At 34.0% G+C, this 27,141-nt stretch overlaps 1 protein-coding gene across 1 annotated transcript in view; it reads left to right on the plus strand.

Moving 5' to 3' along the window:
- Positions 1–27,141, plus strand: part of LOC111054873 (F-box/LRR-repeat protein 4) — a 63,613-nt gene that overhangs the window by 6,913 nt on the left and 29,559 nt on the right. The window contains exons 4-9 of the mRNA XM_039440778.1: positions 5,822–6,095; positions 9,410–9,652; positions 11,687–11,812; positions 17,676–17,800; positions 20,693–20,802; positions 23,185–23,346. Coding sequence (XP_039296712.1) covers positions 5,822–6,095; positions 9,410–9,652; positions 11,687–11,812; positions 17,676–17,800; positions 20,693–20,802; positions 23,185–23,346 — 1,040 coding nt within the window. The remainder of the gene's footprint in view (positions 1–5,821; positions 6,096–9,409; positions 9,653–11,686; positions 11,813–17,675; positions 17,801–20,692; positions 20,803–23,184; positions 23,347–27,141) is intronic.

The following is a 27,141-nucleotide window of genomic DNA, read 5'->3' on the forward strand; positions in this document are numbered from 1 at the left end:
TCTGTTACACGCTGTGTTCGCGTTCCGCTGTTGCTCGACCTGCGATCATCTATCGATCTGATCGATTGCGGAGCAGAGATTAAGTCTGTACGCACCTTAACGAAACAAATTAGCTCTTGGTTGCATGCGCCTCCTTTTTCAGCACATATCAGGGTGCGCTCCCTTCCATGTAATGTAGTGTTGATTGGATTCAATCGCTGATTGAAATACCTATAAAAAAAATCTGGTGTGGCGCACTCACACAACTTTCCTTGTCGTTATGAAAATTGATCACCTGACGCTAGTGTTCCCGCGCATATCAAGTCTACTTATAAACAAAGATCTAAGCCAGCTGGTGACAGGACAATAACGCTGGAGACATACGAGGTCTGCTATCTCTTTATAGTGAATGATTTAATATAATATAATCAACAGTTTATAATTGAATAATCACATTTTATCGAATTTAAAGCTTATTTTCAATTTTAGGTGAAAATGTTACTGAACATTAATTGTAGAGATTTTCATGCTCAATCTTTTCCACTTGAATTTTTTTGTTTAATACAATATCTGAAGCCTGATAATTGGGAATCTAAAATCGAACTTTAAAAATATGGGGTGGAGCTCCTAAAATTTTTACAGATATGGAACTTGTGGCAGTTGATAGAGCTTATCGATGACAATTTTAGGTATAAATTTGATCAAAATCGTTGGAGCCGTTTTCGAGAAAATCGCGAAAAACCCTGTTTTTGACAACATTTTCTCCGCCATCTTGAATTGCATTTGATCGAAATTGTTCGTGTCTGATCCTTATAGTGTAAGGACCAAAGTTCCAAATTTCCGTTAATTGGGAGATGAGATATCGTGTGTACACACACACACACACACACACACACCACACACACACACACACACACACACACCACACACACACACACACACACACACACACACACACACACATGCAGACCAAAACCCAAAAACCACTTTTTTGGACTCAGGGGACCTTGAAACGTATAGAAATTTAGAAATTAGGGTACCTTAATTTTTTTCGGAAAGCAATACTTTCGTCACCTATGGTAATAGGGCAAGGAAAGTAATAAGATCAGATACGAGGAACAGTCGGGAATTAAAAAAATAATTGTCTTTCCAATTTCAAGTTAGTGAGAAACCCATCTCATGTAAAAAAAAAAAACATAAATACAGCGTCTGTTATTAGATTTGTAGCATAATTTGAACGTCATTTAATTACGGTTTGATTCAATAGACGTACATGCAACCGAACGTAGGTACGAAGTAGAAGAGTAAAAGGATTGAGGAGAAGAAGAATACGAAGACGAAGACGTAAATAGAAAAATTGATTGAGATTAAAGCTGTGTTTACACCAAAGTTTTTAACAAAATGTTGATAACTTTATCCTTATAGATTCTATCAGATTGGACATAACTTATCGTACACATGATGAACATATGTGTTTGTCAAGTTCCGTTCAATCTAATAGAATCTATAAGGATAAAGTTATTAACATTTTGTTAAAAACTAAGGTGTAAACGCTGCTTAAGAAACATTTTATTGATATTCAATATATTTCTGTTAAAATCTAAGATTTTCAGCTATCATTTCCAACTTGACACTATTGCATAAGATTCAGGTTGAAAGTTCAGTGAATGAATTGGGAAGAATTTCTGCCAAACGTCAGCAAATGCTTAGAAGCCTTACAAAGTTTGCTATCGATCTCCTAATCATGTTAGACTTGTGCTCAAACTTTTATTCTCTGTTTCTTTCTAAATCTTGTGAGTTCTTATTTGGAACTTGATTATGGCATTTAATCAATCTTCTATTATCAGCTTATGTTCTTAATAAATATTCCAACCAATAATATTCATTTCTCATTACCATCATCCCATCCCATTATGGTTTTAGATTAGATTAGAGTTCTTTATTTATGTACAAGCGTGAATCCCGTGCTCTGCAAGGGTCTATTTTAAAACTTGATAAACTGAAAACTTGACCGAGGGGAATCTTGAAGAGTTTGAAGTAGGCGTAGAACTATCCTCGGTTAATTTAGAATCTATATGCAAAATTTCAAGTTAATCAGTCCAGTAGTTGAGACGTGATGATGCGTCAAACATAATTTTCCTATCCCGTACGTGTATGAGCCAGTTCTTTCCTTTATTATAATTTAGATAAGTTCTTCCACTTGGTGCGTGCTAACCTAATAATGTGAATGAACTCAAATCTTGTTAAGAAACCTTTCTCACTTGATGCCAACCTGACAAAATTGGATTGTTTATTAATTTGGTTGCCAATTTTAACTATCTGTTTCGAAAAGATAGTCTCTCTAGGTTATAGTTCTGAATGAAATTAGAAAATTAATTTTGAAAAATCTAGAAGGAAAATTGAAATTCGAGCTTCGAGGTGCACAACATTGATTTTTTTAAATTTTATGTGCAAAATTTGGAGTTCTAAATCATTCCCGTTTTTTCGGTTTGCAATCCACAAGTTGACATGTTTTGATGTTAACAAACGAACAAACACAACCCTACAACCCGCCTACTTTCTCTTATTATATGGATTTTACAATATTTACTGGCTTATAAGTTACACTAATTTACATTGAATGACTGTATTGCTGATTATTCAACGAATTTTACAAAGTATAAAAAATTCATCAGTGCGAATAAAGATTGAATGCTATAAGAATAACGATGTGACTCATATCTCCCGCGGCTCATATCTCCATCATTCTGGTGTTTCACGTAATATGAGATCTGTCTGCGACAGAAATGTGACATATCTGGTTCACGTAATTCTGCGGAATGCACCTTTGTTTGTTAGTCAGCCGGGGGAATGCTCAATATACCAATACAAAAGAGTATTGCGGGGGTGGTTATCTGCCTTAAATAAAGACGAATGTGATCTGATTTTGAGATCTGCGTACGTCTAGCCCCGCTGCGCGCAAACGCGGTTGGTTAAACTCCAGGCTTTCGCTTCAAATTATTCTACTGTAGACCTATATTCTATACAAATTTTATTCCTCTATATATTTATTATTTTGAGCTTCCAATTTTCATCTTCTCTACCTCTATCAGTAATCAACCAATGAATTTAAATGCATCTAACAGCCATTTTAGAATGTTGGTGGGTGTGTATGTGTGTGGTGTGTGTGTGGCTGTCTTCCCCCTCCCTGTATGTGTGAGTTGTATGTGTGTAGTTGTGCTACAATATTTCTATGATTGAATAATAATTTCTATTATTTAACATATCATAATTCAATTTACTTCTTTATTTAAGTTATTCTTTTCATTTCAATACAATGTACCTAGCCAAATCTAATTTCCAGGAATTTCTCTCAAGTTATAATAATTAAAATAATGTAATCACGAACTCAAACAACTCACAAACAGACCTGCGTGTCCATGTGAGTGTTTGTTTCAATTATATCTTTTTATATATTGTTTATACTGTAAATGTTGGAAACAAATAAATTTGATTTGATTTGATTTGATTTGATTTGACTGTAACTTCATAAATCGGCGTGTTTCAAAAAAAAAATCGTAATTGTCGTAAAAATGATTGTAAGTTGATGGGAAGAATATTCTTCTAGAAAATTTCCCAACAATCGACAATTATTTCTTTAAACGTATATTTCTTCATTGTTAAAAAACGATCTGGCAACGTTGCGAAGCTAGAAAAGAATAGCGCTGTCTGCTTTGTCGAATGATAGACTATAGTTTGTGTAGAACAAGTTGAGACTTGACCCTCCATCTGAAGAAATTACAGGGGTGCCAAATCGCGTAAAATTGCAACTTTCTCAAATTCTCAATCCAACGTCAGAATTGGATGTATAATATCATCCTCAATATCCTAGTAGTGCTAAAAAATTTTCAGGGTTGAAGGATTAAAAGGAAATTTAGCTTTTATGATAAAATTGGACACATCGCGAAGATTTGTTTTTCTTTCGAATATCACTTCTCTCAGAATCATGTAGCGTCGTAATGCGTAATAATTCAATATCAAATGAACGGGATGACTGTCTCCTTACTATTGGTGTCTGGATCATTTTTATCCGACCCATAGTTATTTTCCAATTAATAATTATTATGTTCGTCAATGTCGAGACATTTCGAGCAGAAAACATGAAATCTTTGACATGCTAGAAACTTTTTTGTTTCAAAAGATAAGTAGGTGGTGAAAGCGAGAAAGTTTCTCAGAAATAATTGAAATTATTTTTCCAATTGTCAAACGTACTCGGAAGAACGTATTTTGGCCTCTCAGGAGTGTCAAAGTCAAGGATAGCGGCTGAATGGTATGCCGCCATATGCTATCAATAGCTGGGATCAACAAATTCAAAATACAGAACGATTGAAAAATTCAGCAACTACAAACCAGATGATCATAATAATAGTGAAAATGACAACCTCGCCTTGAGTAATCCAAGCTGCTTATGTTTGAAATAATTCAGTCAAATAATCTTGTAAATTGCCAGCCTTTAGCATACAATAATATTTGGTACACAATGCATACTCTTCTAACATGGTATATCATGCAGCTACTCTTCTAACTTTAAAATTCCTTTGAGACCAAAATACGATCTTCCGACTACTTTTGACAATTTGAAAAAACAATTTCCATTACTTCTGAGAAACAATTGAAAAAACAATTTCAATTATTTCTGAGAAACTTTCTTGCTTTCACCACCCAATTATCTTTCGAAACCAAAAGTTTCCAGCATGTCGAAAATTTCATGATTTCTGCTCGAAATGTTTCGACATTGACGAACATAATTATTAATTAAAAAATATCTATGGGTCGGATTAAAATGATACAGACACCAATAGAAAGGAAACAGTCTCCCCGTTGATTTGATATAAGTTTCTAGAAGAATATTCTTTCCATCAACTTACAACCATTTTTACGACAATTACGATTATTTTGTTGAAACACCGCCTATTTATGAAGTTACAGTCACATCGTTATTCTTATAGCATTCAATCTTATTATTATCATTGATGAATTTTTTACACTTTGTAAAATTCGTTGAATAATCAGCAATACAGTCATTCAATGTAAATTAGTGTAACTTATAAGCCAGTAAATATTGTAAAATCTATAAACTGTAAAGTGAACGGTATCCCTGAAATTTGCAATCACAAATTAAAAATGGCCGCCATTTTGGAAATTGACATAGAATTTTTTTCATTTTATTTTTTAAAGTTGAGTCTTTATAGCTTAAATATTCATGCCAAATTTCAGATCAATACATCATTTCGTTCTTGAGACAAAACAAAAGTGAAAAAACAAAATGGAGCTATAAGGATAATCGCTGAGTTTTGGACACTTCAAATACGACGTTTGTAGTCTCCTATCACTTTTGGTAGAGAGTTAGTGGGAAGGATATTTTTAATATTCTTTCCAAAGAATGGACATTGATATGTCCAAAGCTCCGCCAATTTATGTAGATGCATAACAATATAATTATCTATAGTTATTATATTACAAATTGCTTTTTCATATCTTATACAGTTCAATAATTATTTTCTTAGTCTATATTATGTAAATTCATCTATAATTTTGCTGTATTGTAAGCTATTGGATATAGGTCAAAGTTTTATATACCCGAGTTTGGTTAATTCTTTTTTTCAATTTTTGTCAGTTTTCAATGTGTAAATTTTTCTTTCAAGTAATTTTTTTCACAACCTAAGTGTATAAGCCAGTATATATTGTAATCTACATAAATAAAGTACTCAATCAATCATCCAGGAACAATACCCTAAAATGTTTGACACTACTTCTGAAACACTCTGTATAACTTTTATCTAATTCTTCATCTCTTTTTCAGCCTAATCCGTCTCGAATTCGACCACTCCACGCTGGAATACTACACTCAACTAGATGCGGTGCTCCTGTCGGGAACCAACCGTCGCATGCATCCCAGTCAACGGGATCGGTTCACCTATGGAAGGGGGGCTGTCACCGGCTCTGACGAGGAGGAGGAGGAGGAGGAAGGAGAAGAGGAGGAGGAGGGGGCATGTGCTACACCTCCCCCCAGTGCTAATGGAATGGATGACAAAGTGTTCAATCTCGATTTGAGCAAACTGACGCTAACTGAATGGGTGAGAAAATATAACATAAGAAGATATACCCTGGTATAGGCTATTTATGTTCTAAATTTCAAGCCGATTACTGTTGACTAAAGCCGACTTCTGTCTATTATTATGCCCGGTCTACACGACAACGATATTAGCGCAAACCTGCCAGGTTTGCGCTAAGTTTGCGTCGTGTAGACGGGAGATCGTTGTAAATTTCTGACGTTTGAACGTTTGTGCTTTCTTCCATCAATCTCAGCCAGGTTTGCGTCAATTTTTCTAGGAAACGATTATGTCTCGTCTATCCATCAAAACCTAAATTGCTTCAAAATGAAGATAGAGAATTCGCGATTTCAGATTCGGATTCAGCACCCTCAAATTAAATATTTGCGAGGTCAATTCTCAATAATACTCAAAAACAAAGAAGTAATTATTATCTTATTTACTCTATAGTAATGTAATAGATGTTATTCACTCTTCACTTGATTAGCAGTATTCTTTATTATTATTATTGAGAAGTTGGAGGAGGAGGAGGAGTTGGAGGGGGAGGAGGAGGAGAAGTAGATGGAGGAGGAGGAGATGAAGGAGATGGAGGAGGAGGAGAGGATGAGGAGGTGAAGGAGGAGTACGTGGAGGAGGAGGAGTTGGAGTAGGTGGAGGAGGAAGAGAAGAAGGAGAAGGTGGAGGAGGAAGAGGAGGAGGTGGAGGAGTTGTGGAGGAGGAGGAAGAGTAGGGTGAGGAGGAGGAGGAGGTGGAAGAGGGTGGGGGAGAAGGAGGAGTAAATGAGGAGGAGGAGGAGGAGTAGGAGGAGGTTTGAGTTACTATTCATCTTAAGTTTATAAACACTTCAAAGACTTCGTATAGAATTTATTATATGGTTTAGTTTTTAATATAGGTTTGTGTTAAAGTTGGTGTCGTGTGAACAGAGGTTTGAGCAAATTTGGCTCAAAGCCAGATTTGCGTAAACCTGGCTTTGAGCCAAGTTTGCGCAAATATCGTTGTCGTGTAGACCCGGCATTAGTGTGTAGTTGGGAGTGTAAGAGTGTAAGAACGGCACAGTAAGAGAGACTACCAGCGTCACACAGCTTCACAAAAAAGAACTACTAGGACTATCGGCTTGAGTTAATAATGAAAATTAGGAAATGAACACCCTATACCATGGCTCATCACCATAAATGATACAGTATCAACATAATATGATTCAGTATCATTTCATCTTGATACTCTCAACAAGATATCCCATGGTTTGTAGAATTCATTCAAAGTTTGGAAGTTTTGTATCAAATTATGGTGTTGTGTGTAAAGCTGAGATGATACTATGGGCCGATTTCCGAGCTCGGGATTTAGCCAAGTCCTAGACTTTAAACAGCTGGAGTCAGAAAATTGACTTTCCAAAACGGGGCGTGGTCGCAGCTTTTATAAAAGTAGTCCTAGTTTTTATTTTCTCATTTCTATAATAATTGGAAACGGGTTTCCTTGACGAAATTAGACATTCATAAATAATTCAAAATAGCTGAAACTTTACACTATTTTCTCTTTATTTTATTTTGTGTTCAATTTTCTAGTTTTTCGAAATTTAATTCAAACGTGACTATGACAATGACTGCGACTACGCCCCGTTTTGGAAAAACCAATTTTCTGACTCCAGCTGTTTAAAGTCTAGGACTTGGCTAAATCCCGAGCTCGGAAACCGGGCCTATATCATTTATGGTGATACCATAGAGTAAAATTAGCAGAAGTAGATATTCCATGGTTTGTAGAACTCATTCAAGTCTTGGAAGTTTTGTATCAAATTATGGTATTGTGTATAAAGTTGAGATGATATAGTGTGGTCCACGTTATAATGGCAGTGGATAAAGATAGAAGAATAGCGATGCCGATTCTCTGCATTAATTAATTATATTTCTACACTGTCAAAAACATTGTCATCGTTGTGGACCTCGAAAACGATAGTACCATCGGCTTTGTCGGTTGATAGACAAGGATAGCAATACCAAAGTTGATCAAATACTGTCATTATAACGTGGACCCCACTGTAGTGTATCGTATTGTGGTGATACTGTATCATGTGAGGCTATACTGTATCATCTATAGCGATACCATAGAGGAAATATAGCATAAGTATGGTTTGTTGAATTGATTCAAACCTTGGAAGTTTTGTATCAAATTATGGTTTTGTATATTATCAAGTTGAGATGATACCTCAGTGTTTGTTTTCTACCACACGACGAGCATACCCTTGTTTCGCAATCAGATAAATATAACAGAACAGGATTTTAAGAAGTGAGAGTTGAAAATTTGCCAGGTCGCAGGAGGTTCAAGTATCATACAAATTCTCTATTTTTTGTAATAGTTGTACGGGTTAAAGAAACGAGACGAGGCCGCGCTACCTGTACACTGGGCTATTGTTCCAAAAAGGTTCATCCCACAACTCTGGACTATCACACTCTATTGTCCTCTGATTCTGCTTCATTACTCTCATTAGTGGCCGGAGTGGCCTCGTCTGCTTTCTTGAGGGCAGTTTCAGCTGGTAGGGACTCATCTATTACTTTGCACCTTACATCTGTTACTTGTATTTTCTAAAATTTATTATTGAATCTAGATCAATTATTCCCAATGGTTCATTTGATGAAACTCAACTTGCTCACAAGCTGTATACAGACTGACTCAAGTTACATACAGTTCGTGGTTACACACCACGTGCGCTATCCATCAGCTGATGATATGCGTATTATATTTATTTGTATGAATATAATAATCATATAATCAAATATATGTATAATATGATAATTATAGCATCAGCTTATGGAAAGCGTACGGCGTGTGTTCGTGCTCATCTATTTAGTCTCATCATGTACACTGAATATAATAGGAGGTAACGATGAGTATGAAATGACGTATTTGGACGTAATCTTAATAAAAAATAATAATACGTTATGATTATACGTAAATGACTATAAATTTGTACTTATAAACGATAGTAATGTGTGTGTTTATCCAATCACTGTAGGCTACCACTGGTTTACAGCTGAAAATGCCTTTAAGTAATCAGACTGGTCCACCAATTTATTCCTCTGAGTGAAATCCTCAACAATAGACCACGAAAATGTCGAAATTCAATAACAATAGGCGACCACTGAAGGATCACTGAGAACTCAGTGCTTATACCATTCAGTGCTTTATTGTAAAAATTATAATAATAAATAAATAATAACTTCTACCTGTTCATCCATTGCTTTCGGCGGCCCCGTCTCCTTTCTTCTACCCTAGTTGTAATATTTAAATAGTTTAATTGTTTGTATTATGTGTTTTCAAGAAGATACATTTTATTTCCTTTGCAGCAATCGCCTTCCACCGATCTTCCGATTCTCCCCACCCCCACTACGAACGGAGGAGGAGTGGGGGAAGAAGGAGGAGGTGATAAAGTAGTGAGAAACGGAGATGTGGAGACATCTTTGTCGGAGGTTTGTGATGCCCTGTTCAAACAGTTGGAGGAGGACTCCTGGTGGGAGAAGGGAGGGGGTAATGAGAAAGTGGACAGTGTGCATCCCAAGCAAAACAGCGGCTTGTTTGGGTTGCTACCGGTGAGTATTTTGAAAACAGATAAATCCTACACATAACCCTACATAGTGAGGTCCACGTTATAATGGTAGGGAAGAAAGATAGGAGAAAAACGTTGCCAAGTCTCTCCATTTTGCCACTGAGTGTACACAGCTGTTACTCAATTTATCCCATTAAATTTGATCCAATAATAATTATCATATCCTTGATTACATAATCAATTTAATGTCAAATTAATCAAGGAAATTTTTCCCATAATTTGATTTGAAAGTTTGCTTTCATAACTAAGATCAGATTTTCTCTAATACAAACCTGAAATGGCGGCAAATTTAAAAAGCTGTAATACAACAATCTGAATTTCAAAACAACATTAAGCTATTTGGTAGGTATTCTATTCCAATTTCTTTAAAAAAATAGTAAAATAGAAATCTTATTTAAAATAAGTAATTTCAATGGAAATAATTCTGAAATAACCTTTCAATATTATTTATACCGGTACGAGTAGGTCTAACCTATACGTGTAGGCTAACTGAAGCATGGATGAAATCTAGGATGGTTAGTTATCAACTTTTAAAATGTTATTTCAGGTATTTTAATTTGTGTTTATCATACGGTAATGTTTAAAAATTATTTCATTGTTTCAAAAATACATTTTAAATCAATTATACGACTTGTGTACTCAAGTATTTCGATAGAATGAAGAAAAAAAATGGCGACTGATAATGAATAGTTTAGTTTTGTACAGTCACTGTCAAAAGTAAAAATAAAATATTCTGGCAAACTGTCAACATTGCAAAGCTAGAGAGAGATAGCGCTATCTGTTTTGTTGTACTATAGAAAAGGACAGCAACGGTATTGTCAATGTTCTCTCTCTCTTGGGTTAACAGCCGTAGGGCTGGTTGGCAGCAGCTCTCCATGCTTTTCTGTCGTCCGCTTTCCGCTTCAGCTCGTAGTATGATCCACATCTCATATCCCGTAGCAATTGTTTCATATACTCCAGCCTAGGTCTTCCTCTCATATTCCTTCCCTCAACCATTCCCTCCATTATCCTTGTCAGTAGAGTGTCATGTCTGATGATGTGGCCAATCAGCTGTGCTCTTCTTTGCTTGATCCACTTCAAGAAGTTCTGGTTCTCTCCCACTCTTTCAAAAACTTGCTCTCAAAAACTTTGTAATCATATCTCTCCAACTGATCTTCATCATTCTTCTGTAGCACCATGCCTCGAATGCAGCCAATCTTCTTTCCTCTCTCACCCCCATTGTCCACGCCTCACTTCCATATGTTGCAGTACTCCATACATACGTTTTCAACATGTTTTTTCTTACGTCGAGACTTATGTTTTTTGAGGTGAATAGATTTTTCTTCTTATTGAAGGCAATCTTAGCCTGGGCAATTCTGCTGGCAATGTCCTTGCAGCTTCTTCCATCACTTGTGATTTTGCTACCCAGGTAATTGAACTCCTTCACTTCATTTACTACCTCATTCCTTAGCTTTACTGCTGAGCTGTTCTCTCCTGTCCTGCAACATATTATAATATTATAATATTGTCAATGTTACACTGCCATTATAACATGTACCTCACTATAGTGAGGTCCACGTTATAATGGCAGTGTTTAATTAGCAATGGTATTGCTATCCTTGTCTATCATTCAACAAAGCGGATAGCGCTATCTCTTTCTCGCTTTCCTTTGTTGCCAGATCGTCTTTCAGCAATGTAGATTAATAATTAATTAAAAAAATATTTCATCTATGAAAATCCATTATGAAATTATTGAAAATATAATTTTTACCTAATAAAATATAATTGATTATTTTAAACGAGAATAAACCGTTGATATATCAATAAACCGTCTATAGAATCGTAGCTACCGTCTATAGAAGGCATTGACAATACAGAGGATCGGCAACGTTGTTTTCTTATCTTTCTCCACTGCTATTATAACGTAGACCTCACTATATACATATAATTTTCTCATGCACTTTCAATGTTATCCTGTGATATCCTCGCGAAGGACGATTGAGTAATTAATTCAATTTCTATTCTGATTTTTTTCCAGGACGAAACGCTACTGTATATATTTGGTTTTCTGGATTTAGTATCGCTTTCAAATTGTTGTGCGGTAAACAGGCATTTTCACTCCATAGTAATGGACTCGTTGCTTTACACTGAACTCAACCTAAAGGTAAGTTCCACCCAGAAATTATTATAAATAAAATTTGGAAAAAATATTTCATTATCTATAAGAGAGTAGGGTTGTGTTTGTTCGTGTGTTCGTTTGTTTGCATCAAAACATGTCAACTTGTGGATTGCATACCGGAAAAACGGGAACGATTTAGATCTCCAAATTTTGCACATAGATTCTAAAAATATCAATCTCGTGCACCTGGAAGCCTAAATTCAATTTTATTTCTAGATTTTTCAGAATTAATGTTTAAAGTTCATTAATGGTACATTCGATTTCATTAAAAAATTACCAAATCATATGGTCGAAATTAAAAAAGGAACATCTGTTTCTATATTGCTTTCTACCTGAAAAACATAGTTTTGAAACTTCGTTGTCCTGATGAAATGTTTTGGCCTACACGTGGCATGGATTATTAATTTTTCAGCTAGAACAATTTTTGAGACAAAGTGCTAAATAAACGTCTACAGTTTCATCAATGCTGTATCGGTAATATGAAAACGCATGCAGTTAATATGTCTTTGGAGGTGTTGTTATTTACATTAAGAAATTATATTCTTCCATTTTTATTTAGTTAAAATTTCAAAATTATTCGAGACCTGATAGAATGACTGACTCACTGTACAGTCAGTCGAAAATTTTAATATTGGAATTTATGAGGGGTATTTTGGCAAAAAAAAATAAGGTCATATACACCTTTTCGTTATATCTTCAAATGAAAAATGAGTTTTGTGGGTTGTCAAAACTCCCTCTGAAATGGAAACTATTCAACTTATTCTATCTTTTAGTAAAATAACAATGATCATCCATCCATGTATCATCTTCTATACTATAATAAAGTAAAGAACTGGATTATAAACGTAGCCTATACAGATGTAAAGTATTGGGAAATTATGTTTGACGCATTTCACGTCATAACTACTGGACTTATTAACTTGAAATTTTGCATATAGTTCTTACTTAACCGAGGGTGGTTATAGACCAATTTTAAATTCTTCAAGATTTGGTTACATCAAGTTTTCAGTTTGTCAAGTTTTCAATTATTTGTCATGCTTCCAGTTTGTATGGAAGCAGCAAAATATTTCTCTTAAAAGGGAAATTAGAAGATAGGTATGATTGGGGATCCTTTTCGAATGATAAAAACAGGTTTTCCGTCACACCCAATTTTTTCCGCCATTTTGAATCCAACTTCTTTTTTTAATTGGAAGGTGGTCATACTGATTTACTTGAAATGCAGCATATAAATTCTTAATCAACCGAGGATTCTTATAGGCCTATTTTGAATTCTTCTAGATTTCATTACGTCAAGTTTTAAGAAAGACCCTTGCGAAGCACGGGTTACCTGCTAGTATTATTTTATATTTCAAAGCTGGATATATTTCCGGTAGCACGTGTGTGGGTGTCCACTATCGACAGGACAAGTGTGTCGAGCGGATATTTCTCCGAAAGAAAACGTCATATTCACGCGTAAGGCTTCGAACGAAAAACAGTTGTTTGACAGCAGCTTCTAATCTATATAAATAAAAATCGAGCCTCAAATTTTGACATTCAATAACTTTTTTTATGTGTGCACCGAATTTGATGATTTTTTAGTTGTGTTCGTTATGTTCAGTACCAGGTTTATGGCCTATCAAATTTATAATCCGACTTCAGGACTCTTTCCTTCGGTCCTTCAAAGTTTATATGTAATCCTTATGGGATAAGACTTGTGAGCTGGTCACACACAGAAATAAAAATCAAAAGTCCATATGTTATAATCATTGCGTCATTCAAAGGTTGTCGGTAGATAGTAGACAAGAATCTACTATATAACCGCCATAACCGCCCATGTATTTTATTTATTCTAAACGCCCCGACTAAAAAAATGACTGTTCTGTGTGTAACCATCCAGCAATGCGGCATCAGGTTAAAGACCAAAAGCTGCGTACACATATACGCGCTTCCAACCCGCACCGAGCATGCTCCGCCCTCGTACCGCCCTCGTTCCTCCATCGAACAACAGTCGCTCCGCCCCCGCACCCATCATGAACGTTACGGAAGATGTTAGATCTTCTCGCGTTCCCCGGTCGAACCACTCTTGCTCCCCGGTAGATCATCAATCGCTCTGCTGGAGTGACGTTCGGTTGCGGAGCAGAGCGAAAGTCTGTACGCACCTTCGCATGCTCTAGAGACATTGCTTTGTTTCGAATGATTGTGCTGTCTTCGGTGTTCAGAATTAATTGATTTTTAGTAAATTATTTATTTTGCAGTTGGAAAATTATTTACAATAAAATGCCGCATCACGCCTGGTGTGCATCCAGCTAAAGTATGAAATTAATAACCGGAGCCTACGTAATCTACATCATAGTAGGCTCCGAATCAACCAATAACATAAATAAACCACTGAAAAATCACAAATGATAGTGATAAAAAATAATTTAATCAAATAGACGAGCTGAGAAAAATTAAACTACAAAAATCAAGAATAAATAACCCAACCTCAAAAAAATTTTTTTTTGTAAGTCTTCCGCTGATGACACAATAATCATTTAGCATAATGATAAGGCTTTTATATGAATGAATAAAGCAAAAAACGCCCCAAGGCCCAGTCTGTGTGGGGTGGTATTCATAAATCTTGAAATTACAGTCAAGAACTACGTGGATGGGTGATTTCGTGCGACTGACTGGTCTCTAAATATTACAAATATACTACTAGAATGACATAAAATGGAAGAAACAAAATGCACTTGTATGACGAGCATGTTTGTACACACATGTTCAACACACTTCACCAGTTGTCGTGGGTGGCCACCCTTGAGCACACAGCTCACGAATAAGGAACCTTATAGATATTAAGGTTTAATTGAACGAGTGCAGCGAGTTCATACTTTTGACTAGAGGCTCGAGTCGTTGTCCGTTCCGTTCGTGTGTGTTTGCTCGATGATAGCTCTCGCTCGAATGCTTTCATTAATCAACTTGAAATTTTCAACACATAAGGGGTATTCACAATGTTGGAGTTAGCTGGCTAAGTCGAGCTATTTGCCAACTCCTGCTATTTGCTAAGTCTGTGTTAACTCAATGCTATAGTGGTACATTAGAAAAAAAAAATAGCAGCCGAGATAGCAGGTAACGCACGTTTGAGTCCGCTAACTCTGTTAAATAATAATAATAATAAAATGATGAATAATTTTTTTTGTCAAAGAACAATTACGAAATTGCATTAGACAATGTCAGAGAATTGAAAAGAAACATTACATTAATAATTTGGGTGGAGACCCACTCAATACAAATTATACCATCTAGGTAACTCATAAATAACAAATATAATCTTTTTTATTTTGTTTTATTAAATATAATCTTATACACATACTACTGTAGTATAATATACAGTATTTTAAAAGACAAACATTAATTGAAGGAGTTTTCATAAAATTCCGTCAAACTATAAAATGGGTTTTCACTTAGGAATTTGTTTATTGCCTTTCTGAAACTAGGATAAGGTAGATCTCTGACATATGATGGCAAATGATTGAAAAGTCTTATTCCCACATAAAAATGGCTTCTCAAAGTCCTTGATAGCCTTACTTGAGGAATATGTACATTTCTATAGCTCCTCGTATTATGATTGTGCACATTAATATTACAATCAAGGTTTCTTTTAAAATGGCGGCCATATTTGTTTTGGTCATATTTGGTAGCAAAAGTGAGGTTATAAACTTTGAGTTACACAAATTATCCGCTTGGACCACTATTGCAGTTAGCTTATAGCAGATGGTTTTAGGTGGGGCGTTCACAATCCAGGGTTTATCAGATAGCACTTCAGCTGGCTAAACAACATTGTGAATACCTCTATTTTCATACTTCATTATACAGAGTGATGCAGAGGAAACGAATGTTTTTCGAACTGCTAGTACTCGGCGACGGGAGGGGGTTATTGACTTGGTGTTGGCAGACGGCTCATACTATACCATAACAGTCGCTACGGAGCATTGGAACGTACAACATCGTGTGTTTGCTGTCGAGCAGTTTTTTTTTTTAGAAACAATGAATCTGTAGTCATAGTGCAACGTATTTTCCGTCAATATTTTAGAGTTGGACGTCGAGGTGCAGTGCCGGATCGAAATACTGTACTACAATGGGTTGCAGCTTATAGAAGTACTGGATTGATTGATTGATTATATGCCTTTATTAGGGCGGAGTTAGGACTCCTGGTCCTCTCTGCCACACAACCCTTTACAAAAGAAGAAAAATTTACATAAGAAAACAGAAAAAATAGATTACATATTATGTAATAAGATTACATAAGATTAATATAAGTAAATAAAACTCTTAATCAAAATACAATTAAATATAATAAAAGATAAAGGTGATGATTTCTTGATCCATTCCGAGCTGCTTTGTATAAACACACTTTTTTATGTATTTGAACACGACATGCAGTCGATTATTAAGTCGATTTCATGTCTTGTTGAAATACTTGAAAAAAAGTGTGTTAATAAAAGATAATTTTAAACTTAATTTATTAATACAATTGGAGACAATAATTCAAATTTCACTAGATAAATCCCATAGGAAAACCTATCAGAAATGAAGAAATTAAGATCTTATCAAGTTGCCATTCACTCACACATGTACACAAAACAACCCTAAAAACAAAGATTTTACAAAGTATAATAATTCTCATAAAACAATATAAGATGAAATATTTTTGTATCTGTAGTTGCATAAAAGGTAAAAATGAGTTAAATTCATGTAGATTGATACAATGTAAATAGACAATAAAAATAAAGATCTGTGATAAAAAGAAATCACCTGGTCTTTCCCGTTCAGTTCGTACTCTGGAAAATGTTGATCGAGTCAGAATATTGATGGAGAAGACGTTGCACTGTGACTACAGATTCATTTTTTTCTAAAAAAAAACTGCTTGACAGCGAACACACAATGTTGTACGTTCCAACGCTCCATAGCGGCTGAAAGGCATATTATGGGCCGTCTGCAAACATTGTTTATTTATTTATTTATTTATGTATTTATTTATTTATTTATTTATTCATTTATTATTTATTTATTTATTTATTTATTTATTTATTCATTTATTCATTATTCATTTATTAATTTATTCATTTATTCATTTATTCATTTATCATTTATTCATTTATTCATTTATTCATTTATTCATTTATTCATTATTCATTTATTCATTTATTCATTTATTCATTATTCATTTATTCATTTATTCATTTATTCATTTATCATTTATTCATTTATTTATTTATTTATTATTTATTTATTTATTTATCTATTTATTTATTTATTTATTCAATCATTCAGAATTACACAACTTACAGAAAAGTACCACAGGCTAAATCTCCCAAAAAGGTTCCAATTCTAATTTATACAACAGTCCAAATGTAGTTTGGTTATGTATCACTTCACAATTCTTCAATTTACAATTCAAAACACATAATTCATCACACACTAATCATCTTTAAATTTAAAAAAGTTGTAAATTGAATTAAATTAATTACAAATAGTTGTAACTTAAAATTTCAAACTTTGAAAAACAATTAAATTTTGAGACCGAGAAATTATTGTTCCATATTACTATATTATTCCAGGCCTATTATTTTATTGTTCCAGGCCTATACCTCCTCCCGCCACTAGCTGTTCGAAAAACATGCGTTTCCTTTGTACCACTCTGTACATGCTCTGTTTGGAATGTAATGTTCCCTCTTATACAGTTTGTTTTTCTCCAACGATATTGGTATTGTTAATCAAATGTTTTTGAACGAATTTATCTCGTTCTACTGTAATTTTTAGACTGAAGATGATATTATTATTAAATGTTTTCTCGTATAATTAGTATTTTTATCATTTTTTTCAGCCATATTGGCCGTGGATGAGTCCAGAAAGTCTGACATCTCTTTCAAAAAGATGCAATCACCTATCAAAACTTGATCTCTCCTGGTGCTTCAACTACTGTAACATTCCTGTCAATTTCCTCTCAGAGTAAGTACAGCAAACATAGACATTATATTCTATGCTTATAGGATTCTGATCACGGAGTAATCCGTGGTCTAATGGATAGAGTACTTGCGTAGCAGCCTAGAGATCCCCGGTTCAAACCCCGCTCATGGCCAACATTTTTTGAACAGTTAACTCCCGAGTTTTCACTTTTTGTGTAGTTGAGAAGTTGATATTGTGGTAATTTTTCATATTGAATGAAAAAGACTGAGAAATTGTCAAAAAAAACCACTGATTTATTGATAATTAGAAAGACCGGTTTCGGTTATTACACCATTGTCAGTCTCAATAACAAGAGTAATTAAGGAAAATTCCCAGTATAGTTTAAATGACCAGATTCATTTCAACTAATACAACACTACGAATTTAGTTTTATCATAAAATTGTAAGCATACATCAAGTCAATATATTTTCCATTTAAATATTTGTTTTATTATCTTATTTCACACTTGTTTTCTTGGTTCTTATTTTGTACTGAAAGTAAATTTTGTTATCATGGCGATTCTGTTGCTTAAGCCGCCATTTTGTCAAACCGTTGAGTGGGAGGAGACTGTCTAGCAGGCGTTCATGCCCTTGACCAATAGCAGTACTCGCCTACTAGTATAAATTCTGCTGCTCTTGTATTTAGTTTTAGTTTATCAGAGATTGACAATGTTGTAATAACCGAAACCGGTCTTTCTAATTATCAATAAATCAGTGTTTTTTTTTTTGACAATTTCTCAGTCTTTTTCATTCAACTCCCGAGTTATCGGATGGGCACGTTAAAACGTTGGTCCCGACTGCAGTATGACAGTCGTAAGGCCCATTTACGGATTAAATGATACTTTCTGGCGAGGTGGAACTTCTGTCAGGGACTCTCCACCAATAAAAGCCATACGAATACTAGTAGTTCTGTAAACAGTAGACCTCACGCAGTATTCTCATCCACAAGTACGGTACCTGATTGAAACTATAATAGACCTTATGGAAATACAGCAATAGACTGGCTTCTCCAAACATCTGTGTAATCACTTGTCAGCTGATTTATGATGAATAATTCTATAGTCTGATTTTTACTCTAATATTGGCGTATGAAGGAGGCTCGTTTTCCTGTTATATTATCCTTGAAATGCGAAATTTCCAAAAAAACTTGTATATACGTCGACGCGCAATTAAAAAAGGAACATACCTGTCAAATTTCATAAAAATCTATTACCGCGTTTATAAATGCGCAACATATAAACATTTAAACAGTTGAACATTGGAACATTAAGAGAAATGCCAAACCGTCGACTTGAATCTTAGACCTCACTTCTCTCGGTCAATTATTATTATTTATAAAATTCTGAACTCATTGATCACTATTGACCGAAGCCTTTGTACTTGAAAGGTTTTAAATTTATAAAAACTTGTAGTACCCTTTATTGAAAAAAACTTTAAAATATTACCTTTTAAATTATACCTTCTTTGAAAGTTTTTGTATTTTCAAGAGACACTCTGTTTCCCTAATATTGCAGTATTAGCACTGGAATCATATTTTCAGGGTTGAGGATAGAGTCTATTTTCAGGGCCAGTTTCCGAGCTCGGGATTTAGCTAAGTTCTAGGCTTACAGCTGGAGTCAGAAAATTGGCTTTCCAAAACGGGGCGTAGTCACAGTCCACGTTTAAATTAGATTTCGAAAAACTAGGAAATTTTCCACTTTTGTAAAGTTTCTACTATTTTGAAGTATCTGGGAATGCTTCATTTTGTTAATAAAAAACGTTTCCAATAATAGAAATGATAAAATAAAGATTATAACTTTACACTTGTGTTGTGAGTGATAGTGTGGTATTTTTCCATAATGAAAATACGAATTGAAATTGTCAACCACTTTTATTATTCTATAATATAAAGTCACGAAACCAGGTTCTGTTTATATTATAGTATTATAAAATGATAAAAGAGCTTGACAGTTTCAATTTGATTATTATTATTAAACGAAAATCCAAATTAAATGCTGTAATTCACCCCGAAGATTTCTGCTACTACCAATATTGACAACAGGGTAAACAGCTAGATGGAAATTCGATGAGCGCTACTATTCAATAATTATTTGTCAGCCCGGGAATGAACCCAGTACCTCCTAATTGCCTTACACCAAACTGACAATATCTGGATAGCAGCGTTCATTTTATACGAAGCCATAGCGGCCAGCCAGTCTACAGATGGAAATTACGGAGATATTGCAATTATTCAACTGTTAATGAATTTATTATTGGATAATCCAATAATTAATTCATTAGCATTTGAATAATTGTAATATCTCAGTAATTTCCATCTGTAGACTTTGGCTGCGTATAAAATTAGCGCTGCTTTTCAGAGATTGTCAGTTAAGGGTAATCATTCTTGACTGGCATTTAGGAGGTACTGGGTTCGATTCTCGGGCTGACAAATAATTTTTGAATGATAGCGCTCATCGAAATTCCATCTAGCTGTTTACCCTGTTGTCAATATTTGCAGTAGCAGAAGTCTTCGGGGTGAATTACAGAATTTAATTTGGATTTTCTTTTAATAATAATAATTAATTCATTAGCATTTGAATAATTGCAATATCTCAGTAATTTCCATAAATTTCAATTTGTGTTTTCAATAAAGATTATAAAAACTACGACTACGTCCCGTTTCGGAAAGCCAATTTTCTGACTCCAGCTGTTTAAAGTCCAGAACTTGGCTAAATCCCGAGCTCGGAAACCGGCCTTTATTCTTCAACCATTTTATCCAATCCCAATTGAAAATCGAATATACAGCACAAGTGGAGAGTGTTCTCTCTTCTCTTCATGATCTAAGACATCCCTAATCTGTTTATTATATTGTCGTAGTTGAGGGTATCTAAAAATTGATTTTCTCTTCTTTTTCAGCTTTATCGAACAGTGTGGAAAGAATCTGATTATTTTACGTTTAGACTGCTGTAAATTTGTAGATAACTCTAGTGTGCGTACCATAACATCGAAATGTAAATACCTTAAAGGTAAGTCCTAATCAATTTTATTTGTTATAAATAATTAATTAATAATATTAATAATAATTATATTAATAAATAATTTGTTAATTTTATTCAACTGTAAATAATTATGTAATTGTGAACTGTAAATCCTGTTTGTAAAACTGTATGAAGTCTTGTTTGTGATTCAAAAAATTCTGTTCATTTGTGATTCAAAAATTATCGTTGGCTACTATTTTGATGTTTATTTACATTTGGAAATTCTTCTTTGAAGTCAGGTACTTGATTTTTGAGTAGTAAACTGTAGTAGCAAAATTATTTTGATTGAACATTGCAAAAAATCTTGCAATATTGCAAAAAAAAAACAGCTACCTTGACTTTTGAGTAGTCAAATATAGCAGCAAAACTGTTTCAATTGAATTGTTCTTATTCATCCATTCAATTGATTCAATTATTTACTTATTCAATCATTGATTAGAAAAATAAATAATGAACAAGTTTATTTCTCTTTCGAAGATCACAAATACAACAACAAAGCATCGACTATACATACATAAAAATAAACTTATAAACTTAACTAAACATCAATTTAAAGTAATGTAACATACGAGAACATAAATTGGACTTTATCTTTCAACAGTAAAAAATTATAACCTATTTGTTTTTTGGTCATTTTATCAAAATTTAGAAGTTGAATAGTTTTGGGTAAGCCTGTTGTTATCCCAGTAATATATTCATTATATTCTTTGTAATTTTTTCCACAAATGAATAAAAAATTAATTAGTCCGTATTGAGAAACAAAATATATTCGTTTGCGCACCTTCATTGATTAAATTAGATTAGAAAATATTTGAAAATTTTGCACACACAGTAACTTAAAAAATGAAGAATACAATGAGCTAATTTGACAAAAAAAATTGGAATTTGACTATTGTGAGTACAGAAATGTTCAATTTGTGTAGAATTACAATTAAATTTGAAACTACGAATAAAACAATTAATAAACAATTAACAATTTATTGTTAAATTAATAAACAATTAATTTTTAGTATTTTCACTATGAAAATTACTAATTAAATTATAATTACTATTAGAATTAGTAACTATATCTTTCATATCAGTATACAATCATGTCTTGAGGGTGTGCAAAGGCTAAAAATAAACTTTCTACTCGTGATATTTTTTAAAGTTTTTCGATTTTTATATCATTAAGCAATCAAAATGAGAAAGTTTTCTCAGGAAAAATTTTTTTTTCCAATCATTACTTTTTGAGATATGAGCGCCTGAAGATTGAATTTTTGGGACAGAACATTTCAAATTCGGTAAGATATAAATCCATGAGATTTATAGGATGGATTCTTCATGGTATTGTTGATCTAGTAAAACAAAAATTTTCTGAAAATATCAATTTTTGAAAAAGTTATTCAATTTACCAAAAAAAAACTCAACAAAAAGTTTTTAGTAAATTGAATAACCATCTTAAAAATGTATATTTCCAGAAAATTTTTGTTTTACTAGATCAACAATACCATGAAGAATCCATCCTATAAATCTCATGGATTTATATCTTACCGAATTTGAAATGCTCTGTCCCAAAAATTCAAACTTCAGGCGCTCTTATCTCAAAGAGTAATGATCGGAAAAATGTTTTCCTGAGAAAACTCTCTCATTTTGATAGCTTAATGATATACAAATCGAAAAACTTGGAAAAATATCACGAGTAGATAGTTTATTTTTAGCCTTTGCACAGCCTTAACATGAAGAATCGATTTTAAACAGCTCTAGCTTTCCATAGAGCCTTTACTCATGTCCAGTATTAGTACAGTACGCGCCCCGTAGCCTTGTCTCGGTGACTTTGAAACGGCATATAGGCAAGGTATGGTTCGCGGATTAATATTCACGGCTTTGCAAAAACATCAACTTCAGAGACCCTAGATAGAGGAAGCTCCCTACAGAGCTTCCTTGGAGGAAGCTCCCTAGACACAGAGATCCTTCATGATGAATGAGACAGTTGTAACATACCACCAATAATTGAAAGAGCATGTTGAGCAAATGTCAGCTGATAGGCTTCCACTGAAAATTTTCAAGTATAAGCCGGTAGGTAAAGCTGCAGCACCCGGACTGTAAGAAGTGTTGTGCTAAAAGGACATAACTCCAAAGAGCTCCTTGTGTATCTTTTCGGATGCAACACGTTGCTTTTGAGAAGATACAGAAAAGCATCAGTTGCTTATGGAAAGATACATTTTCAAAAATGTTCAATGTTTTTGAACGGGTAGTATTATATTCTAGTGACCCTCCGCCGATAGGCAAAACTACTAGGAGTGTACACAATGTGATAAATACATTATTATATAACTATTTGTTATGGAAAAATATTGTATCTAACCGAATTGATTTGATATTTTTCAGAACTAACCCTTAGAAATTGCTCAAAAATCTCGACGGTAGGTTTCGAATTCATAGCTGATCTCGACTCACTGGAAAGGCTGGATCTGTATAGGACGACCATTGAAACTGCGCCCTTAGTCAAAATATTGAAAGCTTCACCAAAACTCAAACATATCAATTTGGGTAAGTACTTTCATTTACTTTATTATTAATCAAATATAATCAATTGCATGAAATAATAATAAATCAAGATTAAGAATAATTTTATTCCATTAAGGCAAAACAATATAACGAACATTACAAAAATATGAAAAATATGGCGATAACTATTACGGCAATTATTTTGAAGAATAGTCATAAGTGTAGGTAACTTTTGGTAAAATAGTTATTTGTGCAACTAGTGCGCAAAGTGACCGTTTGCTGCACCGAAAGAAACGTTTACGCACGTAAACGTAGGCGAGGTTTCTTGAGTGGTGGAATGGTTTCTTGAGTGCAGCAGAGGAACTTTGCGCACGTATTTCACATTAAATTTTTCCTACAGTTACCATTGAATATGAGAAGTAGTTGATTTTGGGTAAAATGATGGTTGAAATCCATCAAATGTTTGTCTGTATAATTTTGTTATTAATAACAACTTTAATTCATTTTAAACTTGATAATCCAATTGAGAATTAATAATCAATAATTGATTTTAATTAAAAATTAAATTAATCCAATTAAGTTGAATAATTTTGAGTAAATCTTAATTTCTAAATAATTTTTCAACCAATCAATTTATGAATGAAAAAAATATTTGAAATAATGAATAATTAATAATATTCCAATATGTATAATTTAATGAGTTCTCATTTTTATTTATTTTAAAATCAGAACAAATATAGATAGAACAAATTCGCATTCAAAATACACGCCAACAATGTCAACAACTGATTGGGATGGCTGCAAGATAATACGCAAAGTAATACTTTGCGCATTAGAGCGGAAAAGTGATTCTTTGCGCTCTGTAATCAGTGCAGGAATGGTCAGTTTTCAAGGTAACTGTAGGAAATAGTTATTTGTGCAACTAGTGCGCAAAGTGACAGTTTGCTGCACCGAAAGAAACGTTTACGCACGTAAACGTAGGCGAGGTTTCTTGAGTGGTGGAATGGTTTCTTGAGTGCAGCAGAGGAACTTTGCGCACGTATTTCACATTAAGTTTTTCCTACAGTCACCATTGAATATGAAAAGTGGGTAATTATGGGTAAAATTGCCTGAAATGCATCAAATGTTTTTCTGTGTAATTTTATTATTGATAAAAACCTTAATCCTAGAATCCCAAAGTCCTCGTTGTCCTTGGTTATAATATATAATGAATAATAATTAGCGCGTTGTGCTTCGTTGCACGTCTGCTCACTATAGCAGCCCAGTCACTGTTACCAACTTCATTTTGATTTTGCTGCACTGTTGCTCCATATAACCTACTAAGTATTTTGCGTTGCCATGTTGCAAATCTGGAGTGCAGAAAAGATTTTTCCCGCACTAGAGCGGAAAAGTGATTCTTTGCGTTCTGTAATCAGTGCAGCAATGGCCACTTTCCAACGTAACTGTAGGAAAAAATCATTTATACACTTTCGCCTCTTATTTATGACCATTCGAAGGATGAAAAAAAATAACCATTGTATTATTGACAAGCAGATAACCCGTGATCCGTAAGGGTCTAGTTAAAAACTTGACCTACTGAAATCTTGAAGATTTTAAAATAGGCCTGTATCCCTCCTCGGTAAATTGAGAATCTATTTGCAAAATTTCAAGTTAATCAGAGTAGTTGAGACTTGATGATGCGTCATTCGTGAATTTCCTATTTATTATTTTATGAAAAAAAATCACCAGCATCGTTAGGTAACGATCCTTATTGACAGTGACTGTTCGGCCGTTTTCTCGAAAAAAGTAAGGGCGAATAATAAGTTTTATGGGGCTACCTAAAAGCACGTGTATACTGAAACCACGAACCCTTAAAGCCCTGAGTGAAACAATAACACAATAAATTCGAGCGGCACCACGTGCAATGCTTCAGAGGAGTATGAACAACTTCTCATTGATTTGAACAACGTCTACAGGAGAGTGTATGGCCAAAAACGGACAGCATTTAACAGATGTTATTTTTTGTGCTGAAAGAGATTTTTAAAAATACCAGCTGATCTTTTTCACCAATCATATATTAGTTTCTAGGCCTACACTGCGACGTTGCAATATCGTAGGCCGGGACCTTGTCCTTTTTTTAAAAAAAGAGATTTTTAAAAATACCAGCTGATCTTTTTTACCAATCATATATTACTTTCTAGGCCTACACTGCGACGTTGCAATATCGTAGGCCGGGACCTTGTATTAGAGGTGGCTGTGATAATGTTCTAATTTTTCCATCTTCAATTTTTGTAATGGCAACATCCAAGGTACACACTAGAAAACAATTTTGAGTTTCGTTTAAAAATGAGTGTCTAATTGTTATTTCAAATCACGTATGAATCTTGAGACTTCTGCTCAAACTACTGTTTGCAAGGCCAATTCTTTTAGATACATCTGTTGAAAGTTGACTCGCTTACAAGTTTTGCACATTTTTTTCTCTTTTTTCCTACTTTCATCTCCAATACTTCCCTTTTTCTCCTCTTCACCCTTCATTCCTTACTTTTATACCCTCTACCTGCCTATTACATGGGAAACCATAGTTTGCTAGGTATTTTTCCTCCTTTTTTCTTTTCAGCACACCCCGTCATGAAGCCTGTTTATGTATTCTATCAGAAATTCATTTTTGATTTATTTTTGTTTTGATTTCTTTTATGTATATGAATAACATTATTGATTATTAGTTTAGATTAGTTTAATTTTCGTCATATAACACTACAGAATCAAGCAAAGCTTGGTAGTAGATGACAAGTCAAAAGTATTGTGTCAGTACTCAAAAACATACAAAGGAGTTGAAAAAATATGCTTGCAAGAAATTATTGATTGACTGATTGAAATCATCCATATCTCCCTGCCCAACCCTGTATAAAACTTATTTGACATGTCACATACTACTGACCAATGCACCATTATGTAGTGCTATTGTGATTCAATAAACTCTATTCTATTCTTGTATATAACAAGAAGTATTCTATTGTATATAACAATGCAAATGAGGGCTTGAGAATTGTAAAATAATGGTTTGATAGACATGTACTCACCATGAACCTTAAGAAGACTAAATTTATGACTTTTTCTCCTACTGAAATAGGTCAACCAGTACAAACCTTGTCTTTACTAATGCATTCTCACGCTTTGTTAAATCATGTGGATTGTGATTGCCCTTGTATTGAAAAGGTGAAATCCTTAAAATATTTGGGTATAATGATGGATGATCATATAGAATGGGATACTCATATTGAATATATGTGCAGACGGCTTAAATATCTAATTTATAAGTTTTATCAACTAAATCAAATAGCTGATATGGTAATACTCCTTGCCCTTGCAAAGGGTTGGTAGCACTGAATGCTACAGTAAAGTCAGCTCGGAAGGTCGTCTGTTTAATATTGCAATCTAAATAGTTTTCTTTTAAGTTTTCTTTCCTGATTGAGTGATTTTCTGAGGTCTGTGAAGTGTTCTTTCGAGTGCATGGATGGTTTTGAGGAAGGAATAAAATATTACAACTAAATTACAAACAGTTTCTTTATAACCTATAAATAAACAGTCGAAAAAGCCAGTTTCAAAGTGCCAGTATTTCTTGATTGTACTTTGACTTCCCTGCAAAGATCTTGACAGATCAAATTGTCTCAATTTTTCTTGGACGATAATCGACATAATTATGATAAGGGGGTGTTCGTGTTGAAGGGTTCTTGTGAATGTTGCAGTGAGCAGGAACTCTCAGCTACTAAGAGCAACACCGTTCTTGCAACATGTACTAGTACGTGAATCATTCCATCATTACGTAAATAATTGCAAACATTACGGCGAGTATCTCCA

Source organism: Nilaparvata lugens, chromosome 14 (genome assembly GCF_014356525.2).
Source record: "Nilaparvata lugens isolate BPH chromosome 14, ASM1435652v1, whole genome shotgun sequence".
Taxonomy (NCBI): domain Eukaryota; kingdom Metazoa; phylum Arthropoda; class Insecta; order Hemiptera; family Delphacidae; genus Nilaparvata; species Nilaparvata lugens.